The following is a 26,817-nucleotide window of genomic DNA, read 5'->3' as shown; positions in this document are numbered from 1 at the left end:
CTAATAAAATGCCACTATAGTTATATACTACTGTGTGCAAACTGATATCTTTCAAGCTCACCCTGAGTTTCAGATGCTACTGGCAACAGCAGAGGCATGCTGATAATGGAGGTAAGTTTCCAGTTATCTCTGAAACTCAGGGTGGTGAAGCTGGACTATCTATACATAACGCACAGGAAACTATAACTTCCTGTTTCCTGTTGCTACCTCCTACCATTTGCTGCCCATCAAGTGGTGTACATTCTATCTTATTACTTCCAACCATTTTGTTTAAAAAGCTAAAGATTATTTACAGAACAATACAATGCTTAAAACAATGATCCCATTTGACAAGCTGACAGATGTTTTCTAAAATAATTGATATTAAAATAATGATTGTTAAGGTGAAGATAATTAAGTTTAAAAATACAACAAAATTTACTGATAAAAGTAAGTTATGTAAAGAAAGTAGATAAATAACCACAAATAGTATTATATTTATATGTGAAAATTATTGTAGCAACTGTTTAGGTAAAACTTGTACCCTACTGAGAATTCCTATAATCAAAATGATCTTCAAAGTAGTGTGATTAAAGAAAATAAAATAATTATATCACTGTTCTCAATTCAAACTCAATTATACTTCTATGCCTAACTAAAATAAAAGGCCCTTTTTTCAATTAATAAGTAAAAAAAATTCAGCTATTATTAATGACTCATAAAATGGTCTGCTATTATAAATAAAGCCTAATCCACTCCACTTACCCCTGGCCTTGGCAGTGACATATACACCTGCCTATCTGCCCTGCCCTGATACACATCATTAATATCCTTGACCAGGGCCGAGAGCTCATTGATCTGGGCCTCCCAGGCATCTGTGAAGACGTCTACATTCTCCCTGGCTATCTTACTAGCAGGGTACATAGCCAGTGTCTGGGCAGACAGGATTGTCTGGGTTGAGATAAATACAAGTTTATTTTAATTCTTTTCATGAGAGACTAATTAAATGTAAATTAATCTATTCAGGTAGATGTATAAAGTTAAACTCAGCAAATAGTGATACCTGCCATATATAACCATGGAATATCTTTTGCTGTAGCTAAAACCAGCATATACATTAATACAACACTGTGAAATAATTATGTTTTTCTTTAGCCAAAGTGTGATACATTTAATGAAAAATTGGCATGTTAATGCCAGCATATATTTTGAGAGAAAATGACTTATAATGTACCTGAGGTCCCAGATACTTCAGATTGTTTTCTATGTATTCTGCGGTGGTCATCAATGCTTCAGTTCCGGCCACATGACGCAGCAGCTTGCAAACCTGAAGAAGATAGATAAATAGACTGGTGTACAGACAGACAGAGGCAAACTGAATGACAGACTTATTATATATGGATACAAACAGATATATATATATATATATATATATATATATATATATATAGAGATAGATAAAAATACATAGCAAGATGAATATGAGCATGAATCAGAAAACTGTGTTGCAATGTCCATCAACAAAGATCACTGCAACAACAGCAATAAAGTCACCTCTTGTAGCTGTTCAGAGTGTTCCTCAAACTTTACAGACACCTCATCCACGGCCCCTTTCTCTCCATTACTCCCAGCATTCCTCAGTGCTGTGAACAGTTCCTGTTCTTCATTGCTGTGGAAAACCTCCGAAGCTTGATCCATAGCTGTTTCTTGCAGCTAAAAAATAGTACCCTTATTATTCATTCATAAACTACATATAAACATATATGACAAACAGAAAAGAAAGAAGTCTCTTTCATAAAACAGAAATTGAATATACAAACATATTCTCAATCACAGTCATCAACATGCTTCCAACAAAATAAACAAAAACATCCTTCGGGTTTCAATATAACTTTGTAACTTTGTAAACTGCTGTCACAATATGCCACACAAATAACTTAAAAATACTGTGGTACTTGATTGAATAAAAAATCACATTTTCAGGTATGGTGTGGTCTATGGTTTCAACTTTCACTTAACAATTATAAGTACCCTAATGCTGACTACCTGTTTTCTCAATGATTTGGCCACTGTCCCTGTCCTGATAATTGCAGTCTCCAGCTCTTGATTGGGAGAACTATCACGATCATTCTGAAGCAGAGATATCAAAACTAGTTAATCTTCCTAATTATTTGTTTATTTTTCTCTTCGTTTTTCAATTTCCTGGATTAATTTTAACTATTTCTAACATAAAATTGAATTACCACTGAATCATAAATTGTAATTCTTTGTTTTTTACTTTCTGAATGGACAAACACAGCATTTGAGGAAAGTTTGAATGAACAACTCTGATAAAAATTCTATTATCCGGAATCTCAGAGCAAATGGAGCAATCCCTGTTTATCTAAGTTTTCTACAAGTCAAGTGATCAAGCTTGCACATAGGGTTTGCTTGCACATAAGGTTTATCTAAAACAAGACTTGAAAAACAGGTTGCTAAAGTTGTTCTGAAATCAGGGTCTTTCTCACCAGTGCCCCTCCAATCCTCAATAATATATCTAGCTCTAGTCTTGCTTTTTCACACAACTGTACAATCTTCTCCCTGTGTTCATGGGAAGTATAGGCAGAGTCTGTGAAATCCTGTGCTGTCTCAATCACTGTTTCTAAGGCACTGGGCATCTTCTCTTGCATGCTGCTATCAATGAGGGTGACACGACTCATCTCTAGAAGATCCTGTTGTAATAATGGGAGGAAATAACATCTGTCATGTCTCCAGAGGAATTAATATTAATGATGATAAAGATCTATGTACTAAATACATCTGACCAAAGATCAACTGTGTAGTAAAATAATTTCACCAGTGTAATTGTGCGTGCAAAAAAGAATAAAATTATATTTTAATCAATCAAGGTGCATACTTCAAACTCCCTCAAAGCTTTGTGAGCTGTAATCTGTTGTTGGGAGAGTCCTATTCCTGAGTCTCCATTGAGCTGGGATTGGGACAGTTGCACATTAGATGGTGGGACATCACATACTATTTGCTGGACAAAGTCCAGGGCTTTGTACATCTGACGGAACACACAGTCCCTGTTTTTTCTGGCTGACTCACAGTCTGGGTGCCTTAAACAGGTCTGAAAAAAAATGCAATGTTGCAGTCTAGATGCTTTGAGCAAAAAAGATCCAAAGGCCATTATAAGGCAATTCAACAGTATTTTCCCCTCCATGGACATTTGCACATCAAATTATCTTTTTCACTTAGTTAACTGATGGGAAATAAAGTGGCAAAATGCTTTTCAGAAGTAAAATAAAATATAGGGAGGAAACACTGTGCTATAAAACATCTAGACACATTTAAAAAGTAATTCCCCTATCAGAGGAAGTCCATTTGAGACTGCAATGAGTACTTATGGGTACTAAGTTGATTTTTTTCTTAATAACTCTTTTCCACTGGATGTTAAAATGAACCTTGTTAAAGCATACCTTTGAGGCGGTAAGGAGCATCATGGTGGATTTTTCAAGAATGGATCTGGCTACAGCCATCTGAGCTCTCTGTTTGTCATTCTTAAGATCCTAGAATAAAAGTATGAAAATAAATATCACTTCTTATAAATACCATAATTAATCATATGAGACTAAAAACAGAAGTTTCTTTGCCATGAACTGACAAAGTTCATCAACTTGGTAAGTGCATTATTCTCTTAGGACAACCAGTGTAAATCTGAATGTTATGTTTGTCAAGCAGCATCTTGGAAGAAATTTGAAAATAACATCAAAAATAGAAAAAGAATTCAAAGAATAAAGACCTCTATCAAGGAAAAAAACTGATAAAAATATCAGAAGACCTAACTTCTGTACAAATTGTAATCATATCTTTCACTCTTGAATAACTACCTATCCTGAAAGTTTGATGAAAATTTGTGAAAAAGTTTTTGATATCTCGTTCATTAACAGACATATGGACGCCCATGAAAACAACCTCATTCACTAAAACATTATCACATTGAAGGTTAAGTAGGGGAAATAGCAAGGCCAAAACTAAAAGCTGACAAAAAAAAAAACAACACCATGTTCACAAAGGTCAATTTGTACTCAAGACATTGATAATTCTAGTTTCACCAGTAATTCAATTTTGTCTGTGTGACATGTACAAACACTTAAGATTGATTCTGACTGCTGTTTACAAAATATCTGAAAAAAGATCTATAGTTGTATTCACATTTGGGGCCCCATTTTAGACTGGAAATAGGTATTACTTGAGTCAAAATTTAAGATAAAAGAAATTTTTCTGAGGAATCTGATAATGTGATGGTGTGCTTTATGCCAATTTATTACATGAACAAATCCTAATGTATTTATAGTCTATGCTTAACACACACACACATGCACACACACACACACAATTTGTTAATCTATCTCTGCACTTGCAGTGCTAGTCAGTAGATAATTGCAATAGCCATGGCAACTCTCTTTGTCACAAGGATCTTGGCTTGTCACTGATTGTTCATGATTTGTGTCAAGTGGTCAAGTGGCCAATCAGTGACCACCCAATATCATTGACAGGAGGATGTAATGTTATCATAGTTGTGGTAATCAAGGGCAGAAATAGAACCAAATATCTATGAATATATTATCACCCCTTTTTAAATACTTAATAATCATAAACAATTAAACAACTTGAACAAATTTAAGTTTCTGAACATTATTAAGGTATGCATTTGAGATAGCATATATTATAGTTAAATATCTGTTTACATTCTGTCTGTCTCCTGTGACATGGGCAAGTTCCACCATTTCATTACCAAACTGGCTGAACAACTTGACAAACTCTGTAAAACTGGTCACTGACTCTAGTCGGTCTAGGCTTCTGGTCACCTATAAATATGCAAAAAAAAAAAAAACACAAAAAAAAATCAGATAAAAAAATGTTAAAGACAATAAAAGGTATGAGGGGAGTATTTTGAAGTATCTCACAAAATCCAATTAAAAATCCATCAAGATTATGTTTTGCCATGATGACAAGTGTTAACAACTCTTTGTAATAATTTTTTTATTTTCCATGTACTAAAACAAATTCATAGATCCGGGGGAGAAAGCTTCATTTTATTGGCACAATTCACTAATAAAAAATTGATGAAGTACAATCCCAAGTGCATTTAGATCATTGTAAATAATTCAGAATAACATCTATTTTAATAGTGACGGAGTTGTTTGGCTAATCAATCTCCAAGTCCCAGAGGCATTATCCTACAAACAATGCTCATTACTGGTTTTTAAGCCAGTATTTATTTAAAGAGGCAAGCGTAACTGCAATATAAATGCTGTCAACTACATTTAAGACCAATTAAACCACTACTCAAAATTATCATCAATCTGCATTATGCAAATAAGAATGTAATCATCCAAGATTTGGGGCATATTAATCACATCTAATATCTGATAATATATCATAAACAGTACTATTTATAGCAATGAAGTTTTATCAAAGGCACAAATAGTTGTCCGTAAATAGGAAATTCTACAGTCAATATAATAGTTAACAAACCTCTAAATCATATTATTACAAAAATGAATCATGATATAAAAAACTATAACTTTATCTTTCAAGGCAATATAATGCAGATTATCATCAGAAACTGGTTTTAACAGAAAAGAATATATTGGCCTATCCATGTTCCTGTCTACCCCTTCCCCCCTCCTTAAGTCCAAGCAAACTGCCAATGGACAAAGTCATTGATTTCTAATTCTACAGAGTAGAACTTGAGCTTGCTGCACAAGTATATACACATCAAAGCACCCATCACCACAATAGCAGTTTTAACAGCAAAATGCAACTTCAAAAGAAAAGAATGTATAGGCCTTTCATCCTTTTTACTCACACTTTTGCTATATCAAGAACTACAACTCTAAAGAAACATGAAAGCAAACCTGAAAACTATTTTTGCAAACAGTATTTATTCAAGAAAACTGGGCCAACAAGTGCTATTGGCCTTGGAAAATATTGATCCTTTGAGAACCACTCACCTTGTATTAGCAACAGTTATAACACTGATCAATTCTTATTTCATGGTCTTATATCATCATTTATATCAACATTAAATGACCATACAAGAGAAGACAGTATTAATGTTAATTCAACCAACATCTTTCCTTCATATAACAGACAAAATCTATAGTATGTGTAAGATTCTTATATGCAGTACACATTTTACAGAAATTTTCGAATGCAATGGGTGTCTATTCACAAAACAATGAAAAATGTTACTGCAGAGGGTCAAAATTTACTGATGAGCTCTGACCAACTGAATTTATCAACATGGTAAAGGTGGGGTACTGCTGGCCCAGTACAAAGGCCTCGGCCTCCAGATCCATGCTTATCAAACCCTTTTCTGACCTTGGGCTGGTTTCACAAAACTATTATAGACTAAAAGTTAGTCTTAAAATGCAGACTAAAATAAAACTTATGTGCAATATAACCCAAGGCAAATCATTAATGATCCCCTTGAAATGTTTTTTTAAGTTTTATGAAAAAAAGCCATGGCATTTTAACAATATTTATTTTAACAAAATACTATTAAATGATCTAGAAGTGAAGTGGACCAAACTTTTCAGTCTTAAAAGTTAAGACATAACAGTCCTGGATTTTTGTATCTGGCATCTGTTTCATCGTTTCCTTAAAGTTTTCCTCTGCTGTCCACCAGCATGATGACAGACTGCCATTGCCCTATCCAATCCAAATATGGCTTCCAATACTAATATGGACTCCCCACACCCACCTCCACTTCCACATAAGCACACCCAAATATGTCCACTCCTCACCTTTTCCTTAGTGTCTACTATCTGTTTGATGACCACTCTGTCAGCCAAGATCAGGACTCGTGTAATGGCAGACAGGAGTTGTCTGGCTGCTCGTACCATAGAGGTCTTCTCTGTGAGAGACCTAGGCTGTCCAGTCTCATCCACAGCTATGTCTGTTAGCTGCTGAATGGCTGCACCTAGACAAAGTAAAATTTTATTCATAAGTTCAAAGATAAAATTATTGATAATGGAAAAATTATTAAGAACTACAAGTCCACTGGTCATTCCACTAGACTCGTTTTATTTTTTACTAGTGAAACATCCACCAGTTTGTTACTTTGTACCAGCTGATATTGTCCAAAACTATAATTTCTAAGACTACATTACAATATCTTTAAATACTAACAACATGATGTCTGACAGAATACCAGCATAACCCTCCACCGTCTTTCATGGATGGCTTCTGCTGGATTCAGTGGATCTTTTAAAAATAAATGGGACAGGGGGGTTCTTAATTTCAAAGGAATTCTTTATAGTTGATAAAAAATGAAAAATGACATATAAACTTAATTTAATCATCTTATCTTGCAGAAGGCAACAAATAGATTGTGTCTAACACCCCATTTCCATAGATTTTAGATCGATCTATCCCTGTGGGGAGTCTCACTAGATTACTGTCAGCTTAGCCGGCTTAAGCGTCTGTCCCGCCTACTGAAAGCTGTAAGGGGGTAATTAACTATGGTGCGCGCTCGACTGACTGCAATTTAGCTTGAACCCCCAGGGAGTTAGGTCGATCTAAATCTTAATCCCTGGATCGATCTAAATCTCTGGGAATACACCCTAAGTTAAAACAAGTTGTTAGTACCAGCAGACACTTATTTACATGTTTATATTATAGACAGCTCCCAAAAAGCAGGCAACAGCTATCCAAAAGCAGTAATGAAAAGATTAAGGTAACACGCATGTACAACAGCTGTTTGAAATCCTCTCTATTAAATAAATGGAGGGTAAAAATAACCTCAGGTGTTCTTTGATTACTTAAACCTAGCAATAACATGAACATCTTCCAAAAACAGAACTGTGCACCTTTTAACCCTACCTTAGCAAGCAATTCTTCTTGTTCATTAACTTCAACCAAACCAATAAGAAGCCATATCTATGATAAACTGGTTAAAATAAATCTAGCAATTCTAATTTCATTTGAACAAAACATATTCATTCTTTGCAATTAACAAATTTTTCAAAAAAGGACACATTAGCTTGAGTATCTTTTTACCTGCCAGACATGCCTCTTTACAAGCTTCACACATTTCATTCTTGATTTCGGTGTTTTCTGCAGCAATGGCTTCACCCACTGTGACAAAGCGCTCTACGGCCAGATTCACTGCCTGGCCTACGCGGACCAAGGCTCGTACTGTCTTTTCTGACTTCCTTGCCTTTTCTTTGTGGTTTACCAATGTTGTGATCTAGAAAAATAGAAGAATGACAAGTTGAAGTAATACTAAAAGTGATCAACAAAACCACAGAGAGAAACCACATGTTTAAATAAGCGGAAATTGAAATAGTATAAGATGCATCATAGGCAGTTTCTGAAAACTTAACTATATGTAAACAAAACAGGGAAACCTTTTTGTATCCACACAAAATTATATGTAGAATCTGGCATAAGTATAAATGCCCATTCGGGTCAATCTCAACGATCAACAAAAATTGATCGCTAAGAGCAAAAGAAGAAGAGTCATGATAAACTTCCACTTGATAATTTGTTTACAACTATTACAACACACACAGATAAAAAGCACAGGGAGTGTATTATTTATAACATAAGGTAGTGTTTTATTTATAACAAAACAATTTAAGTTAGCTAATGATAGCACATTTTTGCTACGGAAGTGATTTTTAATAACTTGTGAAGTATGTCCAATTCTTTCTCCTACTATTAATGAAGGCCTATCTATTTACAATTTGACAGTTTGAGTAGCAAAAGTTCTAAAACCAGCATTAGTTGAAAATACTTAAAGGAAAAATAATATCACATATAAAGACTCACAAATTCAATGGCAAGAGATGACCATGGACTTCCATGAAAAGAGACATTTAAAAAAAAATAGAAACATTGGAAATGATTTTGAATTAAAACAAAGGGTGAAGTTGGCAGCAAAAATATATAATCAAAAATACCACCAATATAAATATATTAAAATCAAAGTATTCCACGAAGACCTCCCCCCTTCTCTTGTTTTTGTCTTGAATAAAATCAGTTTTTATACCTTATCATCACTGTCAACACTGAAAGTTCTTGGCATTTTTTGATATTTATAATGAACTATTTGGCACCTAGTAGTTGCTCTACAGCAAGTTAGGTATATTATATGTTACTGGCATTTATTCTTGAAGCAAAGCTCCAGGCAACCTTCAACATTCAAATCCTTCCCTCTACAAAATGCCGGGTGATAACGTTTTTTTTTTGTTTTTTTTTTTTGCAAAATTTAAGCATTGCATAAATGTGCACAGAATAAGCCAAGGGAAAAAATCCATTTATAATATCAACAGAAAAAAATTCTCCATTACCCTGGTAGAAGGTATGCAAGCTTTTTCAACTTGACAAGTGTCTTTGATATGCTACTGACACAGGGCTACTATCATGCTGTTACCATTGTTTTCACTGTCATAACCCTACAGTCTCCTGGGGCTGAAGTGCTAGCATGTGGATCCTACTGAGAAAACATCCTCTTGAAATGGCCACTTTACTGTTATAAAATGTGTAAATTTTTTTTCAAAATAGAAGACTAAAGAATTGTGGCATTTGGAACAGGACTTTCAACTACAGAGCATATTCATTAAGAGTTTTAGTGTGACACCAAGTTATGAATTATGTGTAAAATAACCTGTAAACTTTACTGGTGTTAAAGACAGTAATTATTGTAATTAATGTTATATTGGCAAACCATAAATATCTAACCCATATCATATACTTGCTGACACAACAGTTAAACTGTGACAGTAATTAATTCTGTGTTTTTTCTTTGATGTTGTTCCAATACTGCACAAGATGGGATATCTCATTTCACTACTAGTACATGTCTCAGTCATCAGTGAAAGTTAAACAATTACAAATCAAAAGTGCCAAACGATAATGAATAGCTTTCGGTTGGGAGAGGGGGAGGGGTTCATTACATGTCTCAGTTATCAGAGAAAGTTAAACAATTGCAAACCAAAAGTGACAAATCATAATTAATAACTTTATGTTTGGGAGAGGGGGTTATAAGCATCCACACATTAGCTGGAGTATGCAGTAAAATAATAAATTAATGACTAGTGATTAATTGTCATAGTAGAATAGACATCAATCAAATATAAATACATGATTCATGCCACTGACATTACATTTACAGCTAGCAGAAACAAGAATATGATGCTGCCTGCACTCAGTCAAGTGATAAGCCCATATAGCATGCTCCATCAAATTTAGTTACAAGACTGCATATTTGCACATATACAACTCATTACGTATCAACTGATAAGGCAGTTCCTACCTAGATCACCATGTTAATTGGGTGCATGTTTAGAACAGGTGATAGAGCTATCAAAACTAGTACCAAATGCCCGATGTGGAAATATTGCCTTCTTTCATTAAGACCTATGAAAGACCACATTCATATACAATCTACATTCTATATCAATAATTCCCCCTCTCTGATTAATGCCATGATGAGAATGGTGAAAATGACAAATGTTGTAATCACCATGACAAAAATAAGACAGTGATTATATGCTCATGCTATGTACTCAGTATCTTAAACAATACCATTTTCTATTTAAAACAAAATGAAAATGATAATAAAAATGAAAACACTAGATTCAATTGAATTTAAGTTTTTTGACAAATAAATTCACAAATATCTCATCTAAAAAATCATAAACATAGCAAAGGATGTCAGGTTTTAGACTGCTTAATTTTCCACATCCATGTTCATAACACAATGTCCTAATAAATTACAATATCAAGCTAGACTAGGATGCAGAATGAATATTGCTCTCTTTCACTAAGCCTTGGTTCAATATGCAATAAGATATAGCCCTGATCCTTCAGATCTTTGCAACTATTCAAACCATGATTCTGTTGAAAACAAAGTCAGAAAACACCTTTGAGGGGATGATTCATCAGAGCTGCACATCAAATGAATAATCCAATTATGTATGCAATGCACGAAAATATACTCTGAAGCAAATACAGGTTGATGTATAAAATCTTCAGAAGGATTTTTAAACTGCTATTGATGCAGCTATCATTTCAAATTATGCTTCATGACATTTTTGTAACCTAAAATATATATATATGCAAATTAACATGGCACAAGTGACACAAATGAACAACTTAAAATAACAGAATAATCAATTAAAAATAACATTAAAAAAATTAATCAATAACAAGAAATAGCAAACAATGTGTGTAGACATACAGTTGCAGCATAAATAACACTATTAAAGATGACAGATAAGTGATTTCTCAAGGGTGAATGTAAATGAATCATAACAGCCGATAAAATACATCCCAATCAAATTTGGCATGCAAACCATTTTTAGTACCAGAGGCAATGTGGTAGCTTCATACTCTACTAGTAGTAGTCTGTTTAAATGCTACTTATAACAGCACACAAAAAAAGAAAATTGAAAAAACTCATAAATGTAGAAAAAAGCCAATCTCTAAATTTGAAATACTTTGTACCCAACCAAATACCAAATACCTATTGTCATTTTCATTGATTTCTAAAGTCTTCTTATGCTTTTGGTTAAATTAGATATCAAAAATGTAAAATACCTTTTAAAAGGCATTCCATATACTGAATTATCAGCACAGTCTTCATCTGGATTTGTTAAAAATAACATCTATTTCATGGGAACCATACTTATTATTATTATCCTTTTTTATTTATAATATTTTGAGGTAGCCCTTAAAAGTTTTTTTTTCCTATTGGCATGATTTTCTAATTTTATATGTATGAAGGACAGTGATCTCTTCAAACTGAAAAAAAATTGGAAAATATCCAGGTTAGAATTCTCAGTGGGGTTCTTGGTTATTACCAATGTAAACAAGCGCTGTTTAGCACAGCATCGTTTATACTATGTGGGCACATCCAGCACCATTTTAACTAAAACTGTTTTCAGACTTACCTCAGAAAGTACAGGTAGATGGGTTGATTGAAGTCAAACACCTGGGTCACTCACCTTATCCCTGATTGTAACCTGCTAGATGGGATGACCACTTAAAAACAGGGATCTCATAATATGTGACAGTAATCAAGCTCTTTCCTTTCTTGAGTTAGTCAAAAAACACTTTTGGTTTGAAAGATGTTAGAAGCAGCCTGGGATTGGGAGTCATTGCTTCCAAGCTCCAAGTATCACCTGACTATGGGAGTCTGAACTTTTAGCGTATACACCTAGCTAGATGATACATAGGCAGTAGATAAGAACACAAGTGTGTATTTCACAACCTTACAACAGAAAGAATTTTGTGGTTACTAAATATACATTTCTGTGGTAAATGTCTTCCTAAAAGTTGCAGCACTTTCTTTTATATGCCCCCACTGATCACCTCTGGCTTGTTTTTATGCCAGATCTGATAACAGAAACCATTCACTCCAGTACAGTCTCCTATATAACGTAAACATCTGCTGAAATAAATGTTCTGTGTCAGCTTGGGAAAGGTTTTAGTCTGCAGGGTGTGAAGTATGTGTGAGATATCATAACAGAGGCTGGATTTGTTTGTTTGTGTTAGTTATTGTTGGTATTAGCCTGTGTGATTGTTATTGTTTGCTGTTTGCATATGGTTTATGTAGTTTACTTTTGCATTATGGACATTCTGCCACCTACTGAGATCAGATTCTATGGCTGCATTTAGGGAGTATCACCCAAAAAATGTTTCAGTTAAACTTCAGGATGTAGACATCCGATTTCAAACTCCTTTTGCTACATAATCAGTTGTATACTTGTCAATTGCTCACTGAACTTGCAAAATAACTTAAGGAGAGACTCAGTGTTATAGCTACTGCTGAATATCTGCAAGAGCACTATTCCTTAAGTTAAAGAAAAGTTTTTCTAAAGGCTATCTGTGTACCAAATTTATGCATTCAAATCTTAAATATGATTACTGCAGGTTATGCAAAACTGACCATAAAAACTCAACTGCTTGACTTTTAAATAATTACCCAAGACATGGCATATGCACTGGAATAATAAGTACATATGCTGGAATAAATCAGTGTTATAAGTATTATTCTATTCTTTTTGTTGTCAAATTGTAACAAAACAGGTGGCAAACCAAATTTTCATCAGAAATCAATCAAAATCTTTTTACCTATACTGTGGTTGTAAAAAATATTGTCATGTTATGGTCATTGTAAAAAAAATCTACTTGTACCGATATAAATAAACAATAAAAACATATTCTGAACACAAATCTTAGCCTTGCTGTTTGTCATGCATGTACATTTATTTTCATAAACTTTATATTTAGGAGATTCCTTTGTCAGTTACCAAAAGAACATTTTTGTATACAGTTACTGCCCTTGCATTTCCTATTCACTTAATCTTAATTTAAACTTTCTTTCTGGATATTAACACGTTAGTATTTAACCTACAAGACATTACAAATTCTACGTCGCAGTGCGAGCATCCAATTTTCATTTATGAAAGCATTTACAAGTACCTTTGAATTTTCCTGGATTCGTTCACAAAAGCAGTTTGCAGTCAAGCTTTTTAAAATTAAACTTACCGATAGATCACCTTGCAACTTACAAGTCGCAGCCGCAGTGCGGTGACAAAATTGTTTAGACTTGCAAATGTAAATAAACCAGTGTGATATTTTAAGCTTTCAAACCAAATTCAGCAAGTCACCCTACAGATCTAGTGCTTGCAAACTAATGGGTATACATTTACGATAGAACGTACCTGAGTTACAAGTGGAATAAGCGTCTGCTCTACAGATTTTGTCTTAATTTCTAACGACAACGAATCTGACCGCAGAGGAGTCGCCATCTTTTATCTGATAAAGGTAAAGGTCGTCTGCAATGCTTACAACATTACAAAAATATGCAAATATTATTCCATTGTCAAATTAAATACATTTTACAACCTAATATGCCCAAAAGGTAACATAAATAAACATCTCTAAAATAATACAACCTAGCCTAACATAAAAATGAGTGCTCATTTTAAGGATGTAAGCGATTTAACAGTGTCAATAATAAAAGCATTGAGCATATGGACTGACAGGGGGCGGTTTCTGCCAGTGTTTTGATGACGACCGGGAGGTTTTCTCGTATATGGATCATGTGTTTTTGACCACAAGAAGATCGCATGTCGTTGGTGATGGACAGTGCGACAAGACGAAAATCAAAATCAGATGAAAATGAGGTGAGGGGAAAATTATATACATCTCGGTACGCTTTGAATAAAAAAAAGAGGAACTGGGTGAGAATCAGAAACATACTAAGTACCACACTCAGCCAGAGCGCCGTCGCGAAATATTTCAGGAATTTGTGTGCCTTAAATATTTTTAAAAGCATATCGTCTTTTGTGGATTAAAGGATTGAGAACGCCACGTTTGACCTGATTTTATTTGCACCGAGTTGATCTTTACTTAGTACGTTGTACCAGGGACCAGATGGTATCGAAATTATCTCCCGCGAAGAGGAAATAACGTCGGCATACCAGTTTACTTTAGAACTAGGCCATTGGAACCAAAGAAAGATAATTGCTATGTAATAATTGTTTTAGAGGGTGCTTAGCGAGGGGGGTAGAACATAAAAAATATTAAGGATGGGACTGATAAAAAATGCAAAATACCATTTTTAGGTGTTTACACAAAATCACCATTAAATAAAAATTAGTTAAAAAAGATGTTGAAAATAAAAGAGTTATATGGTTGTCATGGTTGGGGATGAATACTGCAAAAGTGCCAAATAATTGAGGTGAAAGACTGTCACTTCCATATCATATCACAACAACACTATATATTTGCAGTCTTCAAGAGTAATATTTATATTAAACATTTAAAAACATATTCCTTTTTTTTTTTTTTTTTTGTTATTTTAACAGTTGAAAGTTTACTAAAGAGTACCCTATGTCATGAAAAATGAGGCTACCTGTGATTGTAAAAATTATATGGCCCACTTATGACTTCCTTATCAGCTCAGACCTATTGATTTGGGAAATGCAGTGTGGGAATCTTCCAATTGTTTGCTTTGAAGGACACACTTAAGTGGCCAAAGAGCAATTACTGTGCACACTACAGCCATTTAATGTTAACTTAGCAGACCTTTATATAGGATTGAATAGTATGTTAATGTGGTCAAGTAGTAATTATTCAGTAGGTCAAGAACATTGATGGGTAAAAGATATGATAAATCTGCATAGAAAATCAACTACTTTTTAATATATTCTTAATCCATATGTGGTTTTATACATGTATTTAATGACTAGACTAATAAATAGTATATATACCAGAAATCAACCATTTTTTGCAAGTTAATTAATTTTTTATTTCTGCTTGTGAATTTGATGCTTTTTTATTTTTGTTGAAATATAAAACTCTTATAAATTAGTAAATCCAACATACACATACTAGTACTTTTTCTACTTTCTCTTAAATTTAGGCATGGATCTCACTTAATTTATTGATTAATTAATTAATTATTTATTTATTTATTTATTCATTTATTTATTTATTTGTGCATTTTGAAAGAGAAAAAGAAATGATTTATAGCCTCCAATATTAAATGACATCAAAGGAAGTATCAAACAGCACTGGAATCTGGTACATGATATATTTACCTGACATCTTGATTTTTTTTTTTCTGAACTTTCTTACATCCTGAAATGAGCAGCTGTAGATTCCCTATGTCCTCTTAAAATGATAGCAGCTGGGTGTCAAAAATTGTAGACGTAAATGGGATGGGACTAGTTAAAGGGATGCCTCCATCTAAAAAGTTGATGGGGTTCATGATAAGCACAAGGGTCTTTGTGATGGTATCACTTAAATTGCTCATCATACCTATTCCCATCCAAATGCTTTGGAAGATTGAGCTTGGCACTGCACCAGCTTGCAGGCTTTCAAGTATTTAAACAGCATCAATCTCAGTGTAAATGTTCAATAATGTACCTTTGGAATTTTATTTCTACTGCAAAAAGAAAAACATATGACCTGCATGTTGGACCTGTTGTAAGTATGGCGCAATATTTTGGTTAACGTGAATTAAAGCAAGTTTAAGATACTTTGGGTACTAGCCATACATCTGGGCTAGAAAATTAATGTTCAATTTTCTAGGCTTCTGATGATTATTTTTGATCATTATTTACTTCCTCAAGAAACAAGTATTCTTTTTCTCCAAGGTGCAATATCAAGCTGTTGGGAAAGAGTTAGAAATAGTAGAAAAAGACCGCTACATCAAAACAGACCCCAGTGAAAACAGAAAGCGTAGGACCATCATCCTGTCTCGAACAACAGAAAAAGGAACTTGGGGATTTACACTACAGGTTAGTTCAAGCATATTTTGGAATTTTCATGAACTCAGTAGAAAGTGAAAAAGTTTTTAAAAAAACAGTACTAGTATAGTTTGAGTATATATGTGTGTATGCTAGTTTGATTGCACTTGTATGAAAAGAGAAAATAAATAAATTTTTGCACTGTTAATTAGATGTAAAAATTGTGGGATGGTATTCCCAAATTGTACAAAGAAAACAACAAGGATTCGTGCGGTGTACTGTATGTGATCTGCAAATCAAGTAGCTTATGCAATGATAATGGCATTCTTTGAAGATGTTGATGCAAGTTTCTTAATTTCCTTTTATGGTTCTGTTACGTGCACATTGCATGGGTGTTGTCATTATTTTCCCTTTTGTTTGCATGTTAAGGTACTGTATGAAATGGTTAAAATATGTCATGTAACATTGTTGGAAACAAATTTCTCTGTACTTTCAAATGTATTTCAGTGTAAAAAGAATAGGGGGGTTATTTTCTTTTCAACAGCATACAACTCAAGCGTGATACTTTTAATTTTTTCAACTTTAATTAGTTTTAAGAAAACATGAAAATGAGTACAACAGAAATTAAAAGATAAACTGGAAAACATGTTTGAATACATTGTATCAAAAATATAAATAAGATGATGGCATTAAGTGAAAAGATGTTTAAAATAATTCATTATGTTTTTCATACTCATAAGTAGCCCCAATGCCTTTTCACAGCATACATCTTTATTTTAGTTTTTATTTTTATTTAAATATTTTTTATGTGCCCTCATCATCAGAGGACCCTGGAAACTCTCCTCTCTGCTACCACCATTACTGCAAATGGCAGAGGCATGCTGATAGCAAAGAGGTGACTTTTCAGGGTCCTCTGAAACTGGATGATTGATTTGTGATTCACTATCCTCAGAAATACTTTTTTCAATAAGTCTGCTTTTGTGTCTGTAATTACATGCATGTTCTGTCTGAAATTAATCCTGAGAACAATAAATCAAGTCAATTATGGACTCCCTTAATGCATGGAAATATTGGAGGTATGATCAAATTTGACCAAATAAGTAATGACCACAGGTGCTGTATCCTGGACAGGTGTTGTAACCATCTTGAGTTGATGTTTTCATTTAAGTGTTAATTTTTTTTCTTTTGATTTTACATGTGTGTCTCTGCATGATAGACTTTTAATCTCTTTCACAGTCTAGGGAACATTTACCCTTTTCACTTTCAAGATATATTTGTCTAGCAAGATATTGCTAAGAACTAGGGCTCAGCAGGGACTTATATTACTAGTATGGACATATGACTGTGCAATTGCATTATACATTGCATGGCAAATATATATGAAAAATCATCATGACACTTTCAGATGTGTGCAAGATTAGCAAGGGATACTTATGCATCACATCTGGAAATAGAAATGTTGTAAATTTAGCTGGGAGTTTGCCAAGCTATGGCATCATATCTATTGTTTCTTTTTCACTTTGAAATTTGCTGGCAACACCCACTGATTATGTGAGTCTCAGCCTGTCCGCAAATACCTCATAATCAGATAAACGAAAATAAATATGCCAAAATTATATGGTTTATATGCTATTACAAAGGTCACTGTTTTGGACTTGAAATAAATTGCAAATTATCACGAGTGCACAGCTTCCATTTATTCAGGATGTTTTTTTTCTCTCTCTTTTGCATGACCACATTGAAAACGTCACTCCATAAGCTACAGAATGTTGATTTTTTTTTTTTTTAAATTTTTGACCTTAGATTATCTGTAGACTGACAATTCAGTTCATGAGGGATTTGGATATCTGAGCTGCAGAGGGGTCTCACTATTTATGGGAGGAGGGGTGCAGGGGGCGGGGGAGAAAGACCACATAATATTATGTATAAGCAGAGGAACAGATTTACATAGTTTTCAGATGATCAAAATCTCTCATTATCTAATTATTTCATACTTTTTGAGCATAAAAATAGGGGGGGTCAGCCCTGTATTCTGAGGATCAGCTATTTTGAGGATCTGGTATTTTAAAAACTAAAGGAGCCTTGATCTAAAATGGACATTCTGAAAGTCTGCTATTCTGAAAAAGCTTATTGATGCAATAGCTGTGCTTAAATGAATTGTATTAGTTGCGTAATCAGGGTACTGACATCTGTATCAAAGAAGTGCATTTAATTTCCAATCTTTGTGCTGGTATGTTTTCTATTTGTACTTTTGGAATAGCACACCTTCAGAATAGTGGACCCCAGAATTGCAGACCCTCAGAATATAGAAGCGCACCCAAATATGGCATGTTTTAAACATTGTTGGCATGATACCCACTAGCATTTCAGCTCCTTTAAACGTATATATTTATGTATTTCTAGCAAAAATGTCTGTTGTCTCTTTCATTTGAGATATCAGCCTTGAGAACTAATTAACTTCACAATGCTTAACACAAAAAGCTTGAGTCACTTTAAATCAATGATGACTAAAAGCCTTTTTAATTAATTCTTTCCCTTGGTTTTTGTTGCCGTGAAGGCAAGCTCAAAGTATGCTTGGATAATTTTTCATCCAGGTCATTAGCTTAGAATCATTAACCATACAAAAGTCAATTGAGCCTTATTTCTGACCAATCAGCAAAATCAGTTAAACTATTTCAATTTCCTGGAGTCAAAGAAAACTATTGGTGGTGTTTGGCAATTTTACATATCCATTGTACATGGTTCCGTGTGCTACATACTTTACAGTCCATCTCAAAAATGTGTTTTCCATGTAGCTCAGTTTGAACAGTCATGTGAGTTCCCAATGAAATATGGGCAGAGGAACAAACTACATTTAGTTCTGAACAATACATTATTTGCAATTTAATGATGTATTTCATCCCTGGTTGTGTAGCTGTGTTCATTGTTTAGTTGACCAGTTTCTCCCTAGGGGAATTGTTTGTTATCTGCTAATAGATTCCCTGCATGAGCTGAGCATGCCAATGCAGACTTGCAGAGAAATAAAAGCACGGGTAGGGGATAGTCATAGCTCTGCTCCATGTACCTTGGAAATAGAACCCAGTGAACATTTTATGGCTCCTCCAATGGCATAATAAAGCTTTAAATTATTGTTTACTGATCACCGGCATGTTGTTGACGTTGTTGTCTTTCATAATACTGAATGTCCTCTTGCTATCTGATAAATAAAACACCTGTTTTGGCTTTAAACTGATGCACATGCAGTGAAATCCAATTTAAGTAATTTTCAATGTAAATTTTCTTGTCTAGTGTCTTTGTTTCACCAATAAAGAAACTTTTGGATATCTGTAAATTTTTTTGGGGAGTTTGAAAGCCATGCCCAAAATAATTTCTACTCTCCTATAAAGTTAAAACATTTTTTCTTCATGCATTTTGCTGAACAAAAAAAAATCAAGTCTCCTGATTTGGATTTTGACATCAATTCCCTGACATTTTTTATATTATTTATTTATTTATTTATTTATTTATTTATTTATTATTAACAAGTCCCAGCAGTTATGTATTAAAGAACGTTTATATCCACCTACCCTGCTCTATTCTCAACAAGCTTTGTATAAAACATAAGTACTGAGTCACATGTTGGAGTATTAAGTCATGGGAAAAATCCCAGTCAGTTGCCCTGGGATTTCAGGTCATACACATTACTGGTTGGAAAGCAAAACAATGCCAGTTCACATGATGAAAGAACCGATTTAAGGTCAAAATGACGAAATGAAAGAAATTGCTTCCAGCTGAGGGCCACTTTTTTAAGGCCAAGGCTGTACTTGTGATTTAACTCAACCTTTTGTGTAAAATGCACTATAGAAAATAGAAAAAAGTACATGTGGAACAATTCCTAATTTGATGAAAAGATATCTGATATTTCATAAAATGCCTCAGGACAAATAGTATTGGTGAGCATTTTAAACAGTAAATGCTCAGTTGCCATATTTTTTTCTCCCCAATTATTCACAAACCAAATAATGCAGCTAGCTGCTTTCTGTGCTTGGTATGTATTGGTGGAATGTTTATACTTTGCTGAGATTTTTTTATGTACAGCAGGAGCAGATCAAGAGATATTGTCTGACAGTTTTCCATATTATCTTTGTTAATCCATCCTCCATTTTTGACCATCATCCAACAGAAAAATTAGATGCTCGTCAATGTAAACTTGACAAATTCTAACCATCTACTGGAAGACCCAGAAGACTGCTTCTATCCGCCCCTGAACTACATATAAATTTTCATGAAGACATAGACACACATGAACTCACATATAGGCCCTACAATACATGCATATGAATATTTATACAAATGGACCAATGCTGTCTTATCAGTCCAACATCTATCCAACGCTGACATCAGATATGTTCAATTGATTTGGTGAGCATTAACCTTGGCAAGGTTGGCATATGGTTTCTTGTGGCACAACCACATATAAATGCAAGATGCCCCATTCTGAAACTAAATTTGTATGTCAATATAGATCCATCACAATAGGATTTACTTATTGATAGTGAAATTTTCAGACAGAAGGAAGACCTTTTTTTGCAAATTCATACCAGTGCGAGCATACATGTCTCTTTTTTATGGACAAACACTCTATGTGTCTCGACATGTATATCCATTGCTGACACCATGTCATTTCTTGGAATCTTTATTGTAAACACCTTAAAGGAAAACCATGTTACTTATTATTCTCACATGAATGATACAAAAAAACTAAAATACAGCTCAAGTTCATAAAACCAGTCTGATAAGTTCATTTTTCTTTTTGTAATGAAGTTTTTTTTGCAAATTTTTCATTTTTTTGCAAATTGACAATTTCCAGATATGTCATTTTGAATTCCTATATGCCTGTGCTAGTTCTGAATGTCCACAAAACAAAAGAGTACATGGTGGTGGCTGTGCTGTGAACCATCATATAATATTGCATCAAAATGGTTGTATTGGTTTTATTGTCATGTTTACCCTGTTTGAACGTCAATGCTTCTTTTAGTTTTAACATTTATGTCTGTCCATTTGACAGCTTTACTGTCTCGTGTGTGTGTGTGTGTGTGTGTGTGTGTGTGTGTGTCCAATTGCTCCTGCTTATGTCTTAATGCATGTTCTCTCCTGTTTTTGTGCAAATGGTTTTGTGGTCAGTGTGTCCTCCTCAGCAGATAGCAGACATGGATTTGACCCCACCTGGAGACATACCCTTCTGTCATAAACAGTGCCTACTGTCTCCTTGCTCTGCACTAATCATTTAGGAGTTGAAACAAGGGGAAAGTACCTGGTCTGACAGAGAATGATATATTTAATAAACTACCTTTCACTTTCTCATACAACAGATGAGCTGTAACCTCCAGTGGAGGAGAGAATGTTTACAACCAGTTTGAAATGGGGCCAAAAAATATTATCTGCAGTGGGACAAAGTGTAATGCTGTATATAATTTTTCTCTGTGTCTGAAGGTTCCATTTATTTTACAGACCTATGGCATCCATCACAAGAAGAAAAATGAATTGGAACTGATGACCTATGTTGACTATGTGGCTTTTAATGGACCAGCATATTATGCCGGGATGAGACCAGGTAAAATAAAACAGATCTTGTTTTGTATGTTCTGCAGTCATGAAAAGTTGCGCCAACTTGTAAAAAAACAAAGATTTATGAAATAAGAATGAGGCCTTAAATGTACTAGTGAGTATATAGAATTCAATGATTAATTACTATGTATTTAATTTGAAGCCATTGAAACTGAATGAACAAACTATTGCAAGGAAATACTCAGTAAAAGAGATTTTTTGACGAAAAGAAAAATTGGAATCAGGAAAAAAACATTAAGTGTACCTTCACAGTATGCTGTGAGCCAGACATGAGAAAAAATAGTGCAAGTGTGAGCTTCTAAAGGAGCGGACAGAAGCCTTCTTCTTGGTCTTCCAGAAGACACTCAGAATTATTAAGTTTACATTGATGGGCATCTAATTTTTTCTTTCGGAAGACGGTCAGAAATGGAGGATGGATCAACAAAGATAATTTGGAAGACTGTCAGAAATATCTCTGGATCCACCCTTGATATGCATGTATACAATTGTCATTGGCAAATAAAAAAGTTCAAGCAGGTTTTTAATTTCCCTTTAGTACAAAGCTCAGATGAAATTTCACCTGAACAAGCAGATGTCTGTGCATGTTAATTTCAACATGTGCATGCATGTATTAGAACACCCACTGACAATTGGTATTGTCTTTTCAGGTGATGTGATTCTGTCCATCAATGGGTCAAGTATGGAGGAGGCTGACCATGACCAGTTGGTGAACTTTGTAAGATCACGTTGTGGGAAGACCATGAGGTGAGGATGATGTGTAATTGGCTCAATAATTATTAATGAAAGTCCAGACAATAGCTCTTTGTTGATATTCTTTATTGGCAACTTCTGTCTGAATCAAATATGTGAATTTTATTTTCTGCATTTGAAGTATAGTATGTAACAATTTGCATATGAAACATTTATCACCAGTGGTGCATAAATGTTTTTCTTTTGAAAAAAGAAGTGAGGAATCAACATTTTAGCTTTAAGTGTGCTCTTTGTTTTTTAAGGAACTGTCTTTTTGTTATGCTTGAGAGGTCTGTACTTTAGGCTTCGTTCACATGCAATGTCTATTTTCTAAATTCTATTTTCTATTTGCGGTATGTCTTATGATCACGGTCTGTGCCCTGAATATCCCGCCGCATAATTACTGGCAGCGCGAGCCAGTTACTATAAGTTACTATAAGTAACTGGCTCGCGCTGCCAGTAATTACGCGGCGGGATATTCAGGGCACAGACCGTGATCATAAGATAGCGCAAATAGAAAATAGAAATTAGAAAATAGACATTGCATGTGAACGAAGCCTTAAATTCGTCTTTTATTTTCAGGATGGTTGTGTTATTTGAGGACTGTTGTCGGAAAGTAGAACTACATATGAGATACACCAGGCTAAAGGTGAGTGTCAGGCACTTTGCATATTCACAAATTTTACCTCAAACCATACTTGTTTTTGAAAGTGGATCCAGGGGAGATCCTGCCCACTCACCTCTCCCTTCCTCTAATTTTCCAGATCAATGCAGCCCATCTGTTGCTAGAAGTGGGCCCACAAATGAAAATTCTCCAAATGAAAAATTTAAAAACAAATGACAGATAAATGTGCATGGACCCTCCCCCTCCCTCCCCCAATCCCCAGTAGTTAACATCTTGAAGCCACAAGTGCAAAAATAATGCATATCCAGTATTCAGGGCAAATCATCAGTGATATTTTACTGTCAAATCTGTAATCTGTTCAAAGGCACAAACATAGATGTAGACCTGTTTCTAATGTGATGTATGATTTATTGCATTTGTACATGAAGGATTGAAACAAAGAAAACCTCTGAGTCTAGTGTTTCATTGATTTACCAATTACAGAATGTTTTGGCAGACAAAATGTTCGAACTGCGATCCCTCCAGGCTCAAGAGAGAAGAATCAGCAAAGGTATGGCCATATGATTTTACTAAAATGTTTCACAGCATTGTCATTTATTATCCAAGATGAAGAAAAAGATTTTTACATCCTGAGATAATTTGGGTTGTGACCATGTCTGCCCTTTTCTTAAACTTGTTCATTTGGTTAGGTATTTAGTTGGGTTTTTGCCAAATTTAATGAAGCACCTATTTTTTCCTAATGAAGTTTTAAGTGAGATTTTAAGACAAATAATTGTAAAAATACTGTAATATATTGCTTGTCATGGAGGTTTTTGGATTACATTATGCTTCCATTTTTATATAGGTATGAAGCCTTTGAAAGGTAAATCACTAGAAAGGGACATGAGTGACATTTCCACCCCAAAATCTAGGAAGATTTGGCAGTTTGATGAGGAATACAGCTCTGATACTGGGGAACATCTTTATGAAGACACAGAACATTTTAAAAGGATGCTACACAGTCCTAGAGTGGCGAGAGGAGGTAGTCTACAAATGGCACACTTAGTGATAGATGAAGAGGGTAGTGCTGGCGCTGCCTTGGAGGATTCTTCAAACCCTAAGTTGTCAGCTGGAGATTCTACATTCAGTCCAGGTCAGACTACAAATAAGGCACATGATTGCACTGAAGATGAACATTCCTGTGGAAAAACTTCACATCATAATAACTCAGGTTGCACAATTGGATATAAAACAGTGAAGCATAAAGGCCTTTCAGAATACAACGATTGTTTGGAAGCACAACTACCAGCTGTTCTTGCTACACGAGAGGATGAGAATAAAGCCCCTGCCCAGGGGTCTTCAAGTTTAGACTGTCACCCAAGTGATAAGTTTTCATCTGACCCAGGGGGAGACTTCGACGTTGAACATAATCCAGTGTTTCAACCCCCATCAACTTCATTACCAAGTGCTGGAGATGATCATGAGGTGTATGCCAATGAAAGTGATGAAGTGACACACCTTTGATATTCTCTGCAGAAATCCAGGATGTTACATTAAAACTATACACAAGTGCTGAATTTAAACAGAAACTGTATATTGTTAAGTAATGGTGCAAACAAAAAATGTTAAAATGATCAGAATATGATCAGAAGGTGCTTATTCTTGCACAAAATGGATTTATTTGAAGGATTTCAAGATTGTCTCAAAATATTTTGTGTATTTAATACAATTGTAAAACGTGAATTTTTCTTATAACATAAAACAATTGAAAACCATGAGGTCACAGTTTATGTTATTGAAAACTACTAGGTCACAGTGTGATTTTTAAAATATTTACATGAATGACATTTAAAAAAAAATTAAACTCATTTTAACAATTTCACATTTGGTCACAATTACTTGAGATTTGTTATGGTGCTTTCATAAATTTTAATTTATGAGTGATATCTTTTATTTTGCATGTGTCAAATTTTGCATAATTACATATTATATTCATATTTGTTTGTGATTTTTAAGAAGGTGCTCGGAGCTAGGTGCAATTGTTTCTTAACTGTTATAATTGTTATGGTTATGATATTTTTATTTTGGTTTGCCAAAGAAAATGTGGTGCAATATCAGGTCTTTCAAGGCTTGGGGTGAGATACATGTGTTATGTTCATTCCTGTGACAATAGGGAGCACATAAAGGATAGTGGAAGAGAGAGTATGTAATACGGTAATTACTTGATCTTTTTAATGGGCAAAAAATACTAAATTTTTCAGAAACAATTTTATAATCACAAAAATTATATTTCTATATAGCATTTGTTGTGCATTTACTACACAGAATAGAACTATAGAGAAACCTGCTTTGTAATTTTGTTGCTACCACTCAATAAGAAAGTTCTAATTAAAAAAAAATTATGACTTAAAAAACACGGGGTCTGTTAAATACACAATTTTCTCCCCATGAAAAGATCAAGTAATTACCTTAGGTTTCAATCAAAGTGCTAAATCTTATTATGCATGTGCAGGTCCATAGTGCTTGGTCTGAACTATAGGACCCAATATTTGGTCCTAGGTCTGTAGCATATTTTATGAAAGGGCCCTTGTGAAGACCTCTCTCACGTGCTTCCTTGCCTCTAGAATAATCTGGCACCACACTGAGTTGCACACATACTGAAAATTCATTTCTATTATCATCATTCCTCTGCAGTTTCCAGAAGCCTTTAACCAAATACCACATGCTTTGGTTTCCAAGTAAATCAAATCCATTAATTCAAAAGTGACTGGAGATGGCAAAGGCTTGCTGATAATACATGTGTTTCCAGAAATCTGGGAAACTCAGGGTGTTTGGCATTCATTTAAGTGATGCCACATTGATTGATGTTATCTGAAATAGAAAAAAGCAGATATATTTTCTTTTGGCTCAAGTAAAACATACTACATTAAGCTTTTTTTTCAAATGTTTGTATATTTTTGTCCTAGAAAATAACACCCATGAGTATTGTTTGCTAATAAGCCATTTTCACAGAGATATCTGGCACTCCAAATATAATTTATGATTGACATTTTGATAAAAGATTTATTTTTAAAAGATTTTGAAAATTCAAGATCATAAATTGAATGCTCAGAAAGAGATATTAATTTGTTAAAATCAATTTTAACTTCACTTTAAGCAACTTTATTTATGCAGTGATATTGATGATTCAGTGATATTACCTATAGCTCATATTTGATGACAATGTAAAAATCAGATATTCCTCTGATAGCTTCCTATTTTATCCTATGTCCTCTAAGCTGGTGCGCTTTCTTATCATCAGTATTTATTTGTACATATTTCATTTCATTAACAATCAAGTATTACCTGTAAAAAGTGGACTATTTGTCCTGCAGAAATGTGACATCTTCCTAAATCAATTTTTAAAATGCAATATCAAACTGCGATGTGAGAGTGCTGATGGTTGACAGCATCACTGGCGGTATTTAATATTCAGCAGCAAATAATGACACTAGTTTTTGCTGAAATTATGTGCCTTAAGGTTCACATACATTTAGGAGAACTTTGTGAATGCTAATTAAATACTTGTCTCCTTCTTCTCTCATTCACTGTATGTTATTATACATGTATACAAATAAATATAAGTTATGGTTAAAACAA

The 26,817-nt window shown here is 34.2% G+C and overlaps 2 protein-coding genes across 8 annotated transcripts in view; one reads left to right on the top strand and one right to left on the bottom strand.

Annotated features, from left to right (window-relative positions):
• LOC106172360 (alpha-catulin) overlaps nt 1-15,690 on the bottom strand; it is a 25,356-nt gene extending 9,666 nt beyond the window's left edge. For 3 of the 6 annotated variants that reach the window (XM_013553017.3, XM_013553019.3, XM_013553020.3), the window contains exons 1-11: nt 13,704-13,816; nt 8,029-8,218; nt 6,774-6,949; nt 4,710-4,829; nt 3,438-3,527; nt 2,876-3,088; nt 2,487-2,690; nt 2,026-2,109; nt 1,534-1,692; nt 1,214-1,306; nt 745-930 (exon numbers count right to left, since the gene is read on the bottom strand). In XM_013553017.3, coding sequence (XP_013408471.1) covers nt 745-930; nt 1,214-1,306; nt 1,534-1,692; nt 2,026-2,109; nt 2,487-2,690; nt 2,876-3,088; nt 3,438-3,527; nt 4,710-4,829; nt 6,774-6,949; nt 8,029-8,218; nt 13,704-13,790 — 1,602 coding nt within the window. In that variant the 5' untranslated portion in view covers nt 13,791-13,816. Of the gene's footprint in view, nt 1-744; nt 931-1,213; nt 1,307-1,533; nt 1,693-2,025; nt 2,110-2,486; nt 2,691-2,875; nt 3,089-3,437; nt 3,528-4,709; nt 4,830-6,773; nt 6,950-8,028; nt 8,219-11,981; nt 12,188-13,703; nt 13,817-15,587 lie in introns of those variants that run through there. The other 3 variants (XM_087004327.1, XM_087004329.1, XM_087004326.1) reach the window with 3 other exon arrangements.
• Nucleotides 13,981-26,817, top strand: LOC106172361 (uncharacterized). Of its 2 annotated transcripts, none has more exons than XM_013553022.2 (7): nt 13,981-14,168; nt 16,146-16,289; nt 21,729-21,831; nt 22,493-22,589; nt 23,157-23,223; nt 23,683-23,749; nt 24,044-26,817. In XM_013553022.2, the coding sequence occupies exons 1-7, from the start codon at nt 14,112-14,114 to the stop codon at nt 24,700-24,702; spliced, it is 1,194 nt and encodes a 397-aa protein (XP_013408476.2). In that variant the 5' UTR covers nt 13,981-14,111; the 3' UTR covers nt 24,703-26,817. The 2 variants fall into 2 exon arrangements, with proteins under 2 accessions (XP_013408476.2, XP_013408475.2); XM_013553021.2 differs by lacking the exon at nt 13,981-14,168 and adding an exon at nt 15,804-15,975.

The sequence above is a fragment of the Lingula anatina genome, chromosome 2 (genome assembly GCF_051362555.1).
Source record: "Lingula anatina isolate TDL-2025a chromosome 2, LinAna3.0, whole genome shotgun sequence".
In the NCBI taxonomy this organism is placed as follows: domain Eukaryota; kingdom Metazoa; phylum Brachiopoda; class Lingulata; order Lingulida; family Lingulidae; genus Lingula; species Lingula anatina.
The sequence above is the reverse complement of the archived record's forward strand: the minus strand, read 5'-3'. Positions and strand labels throughout refer to the sequence as shown.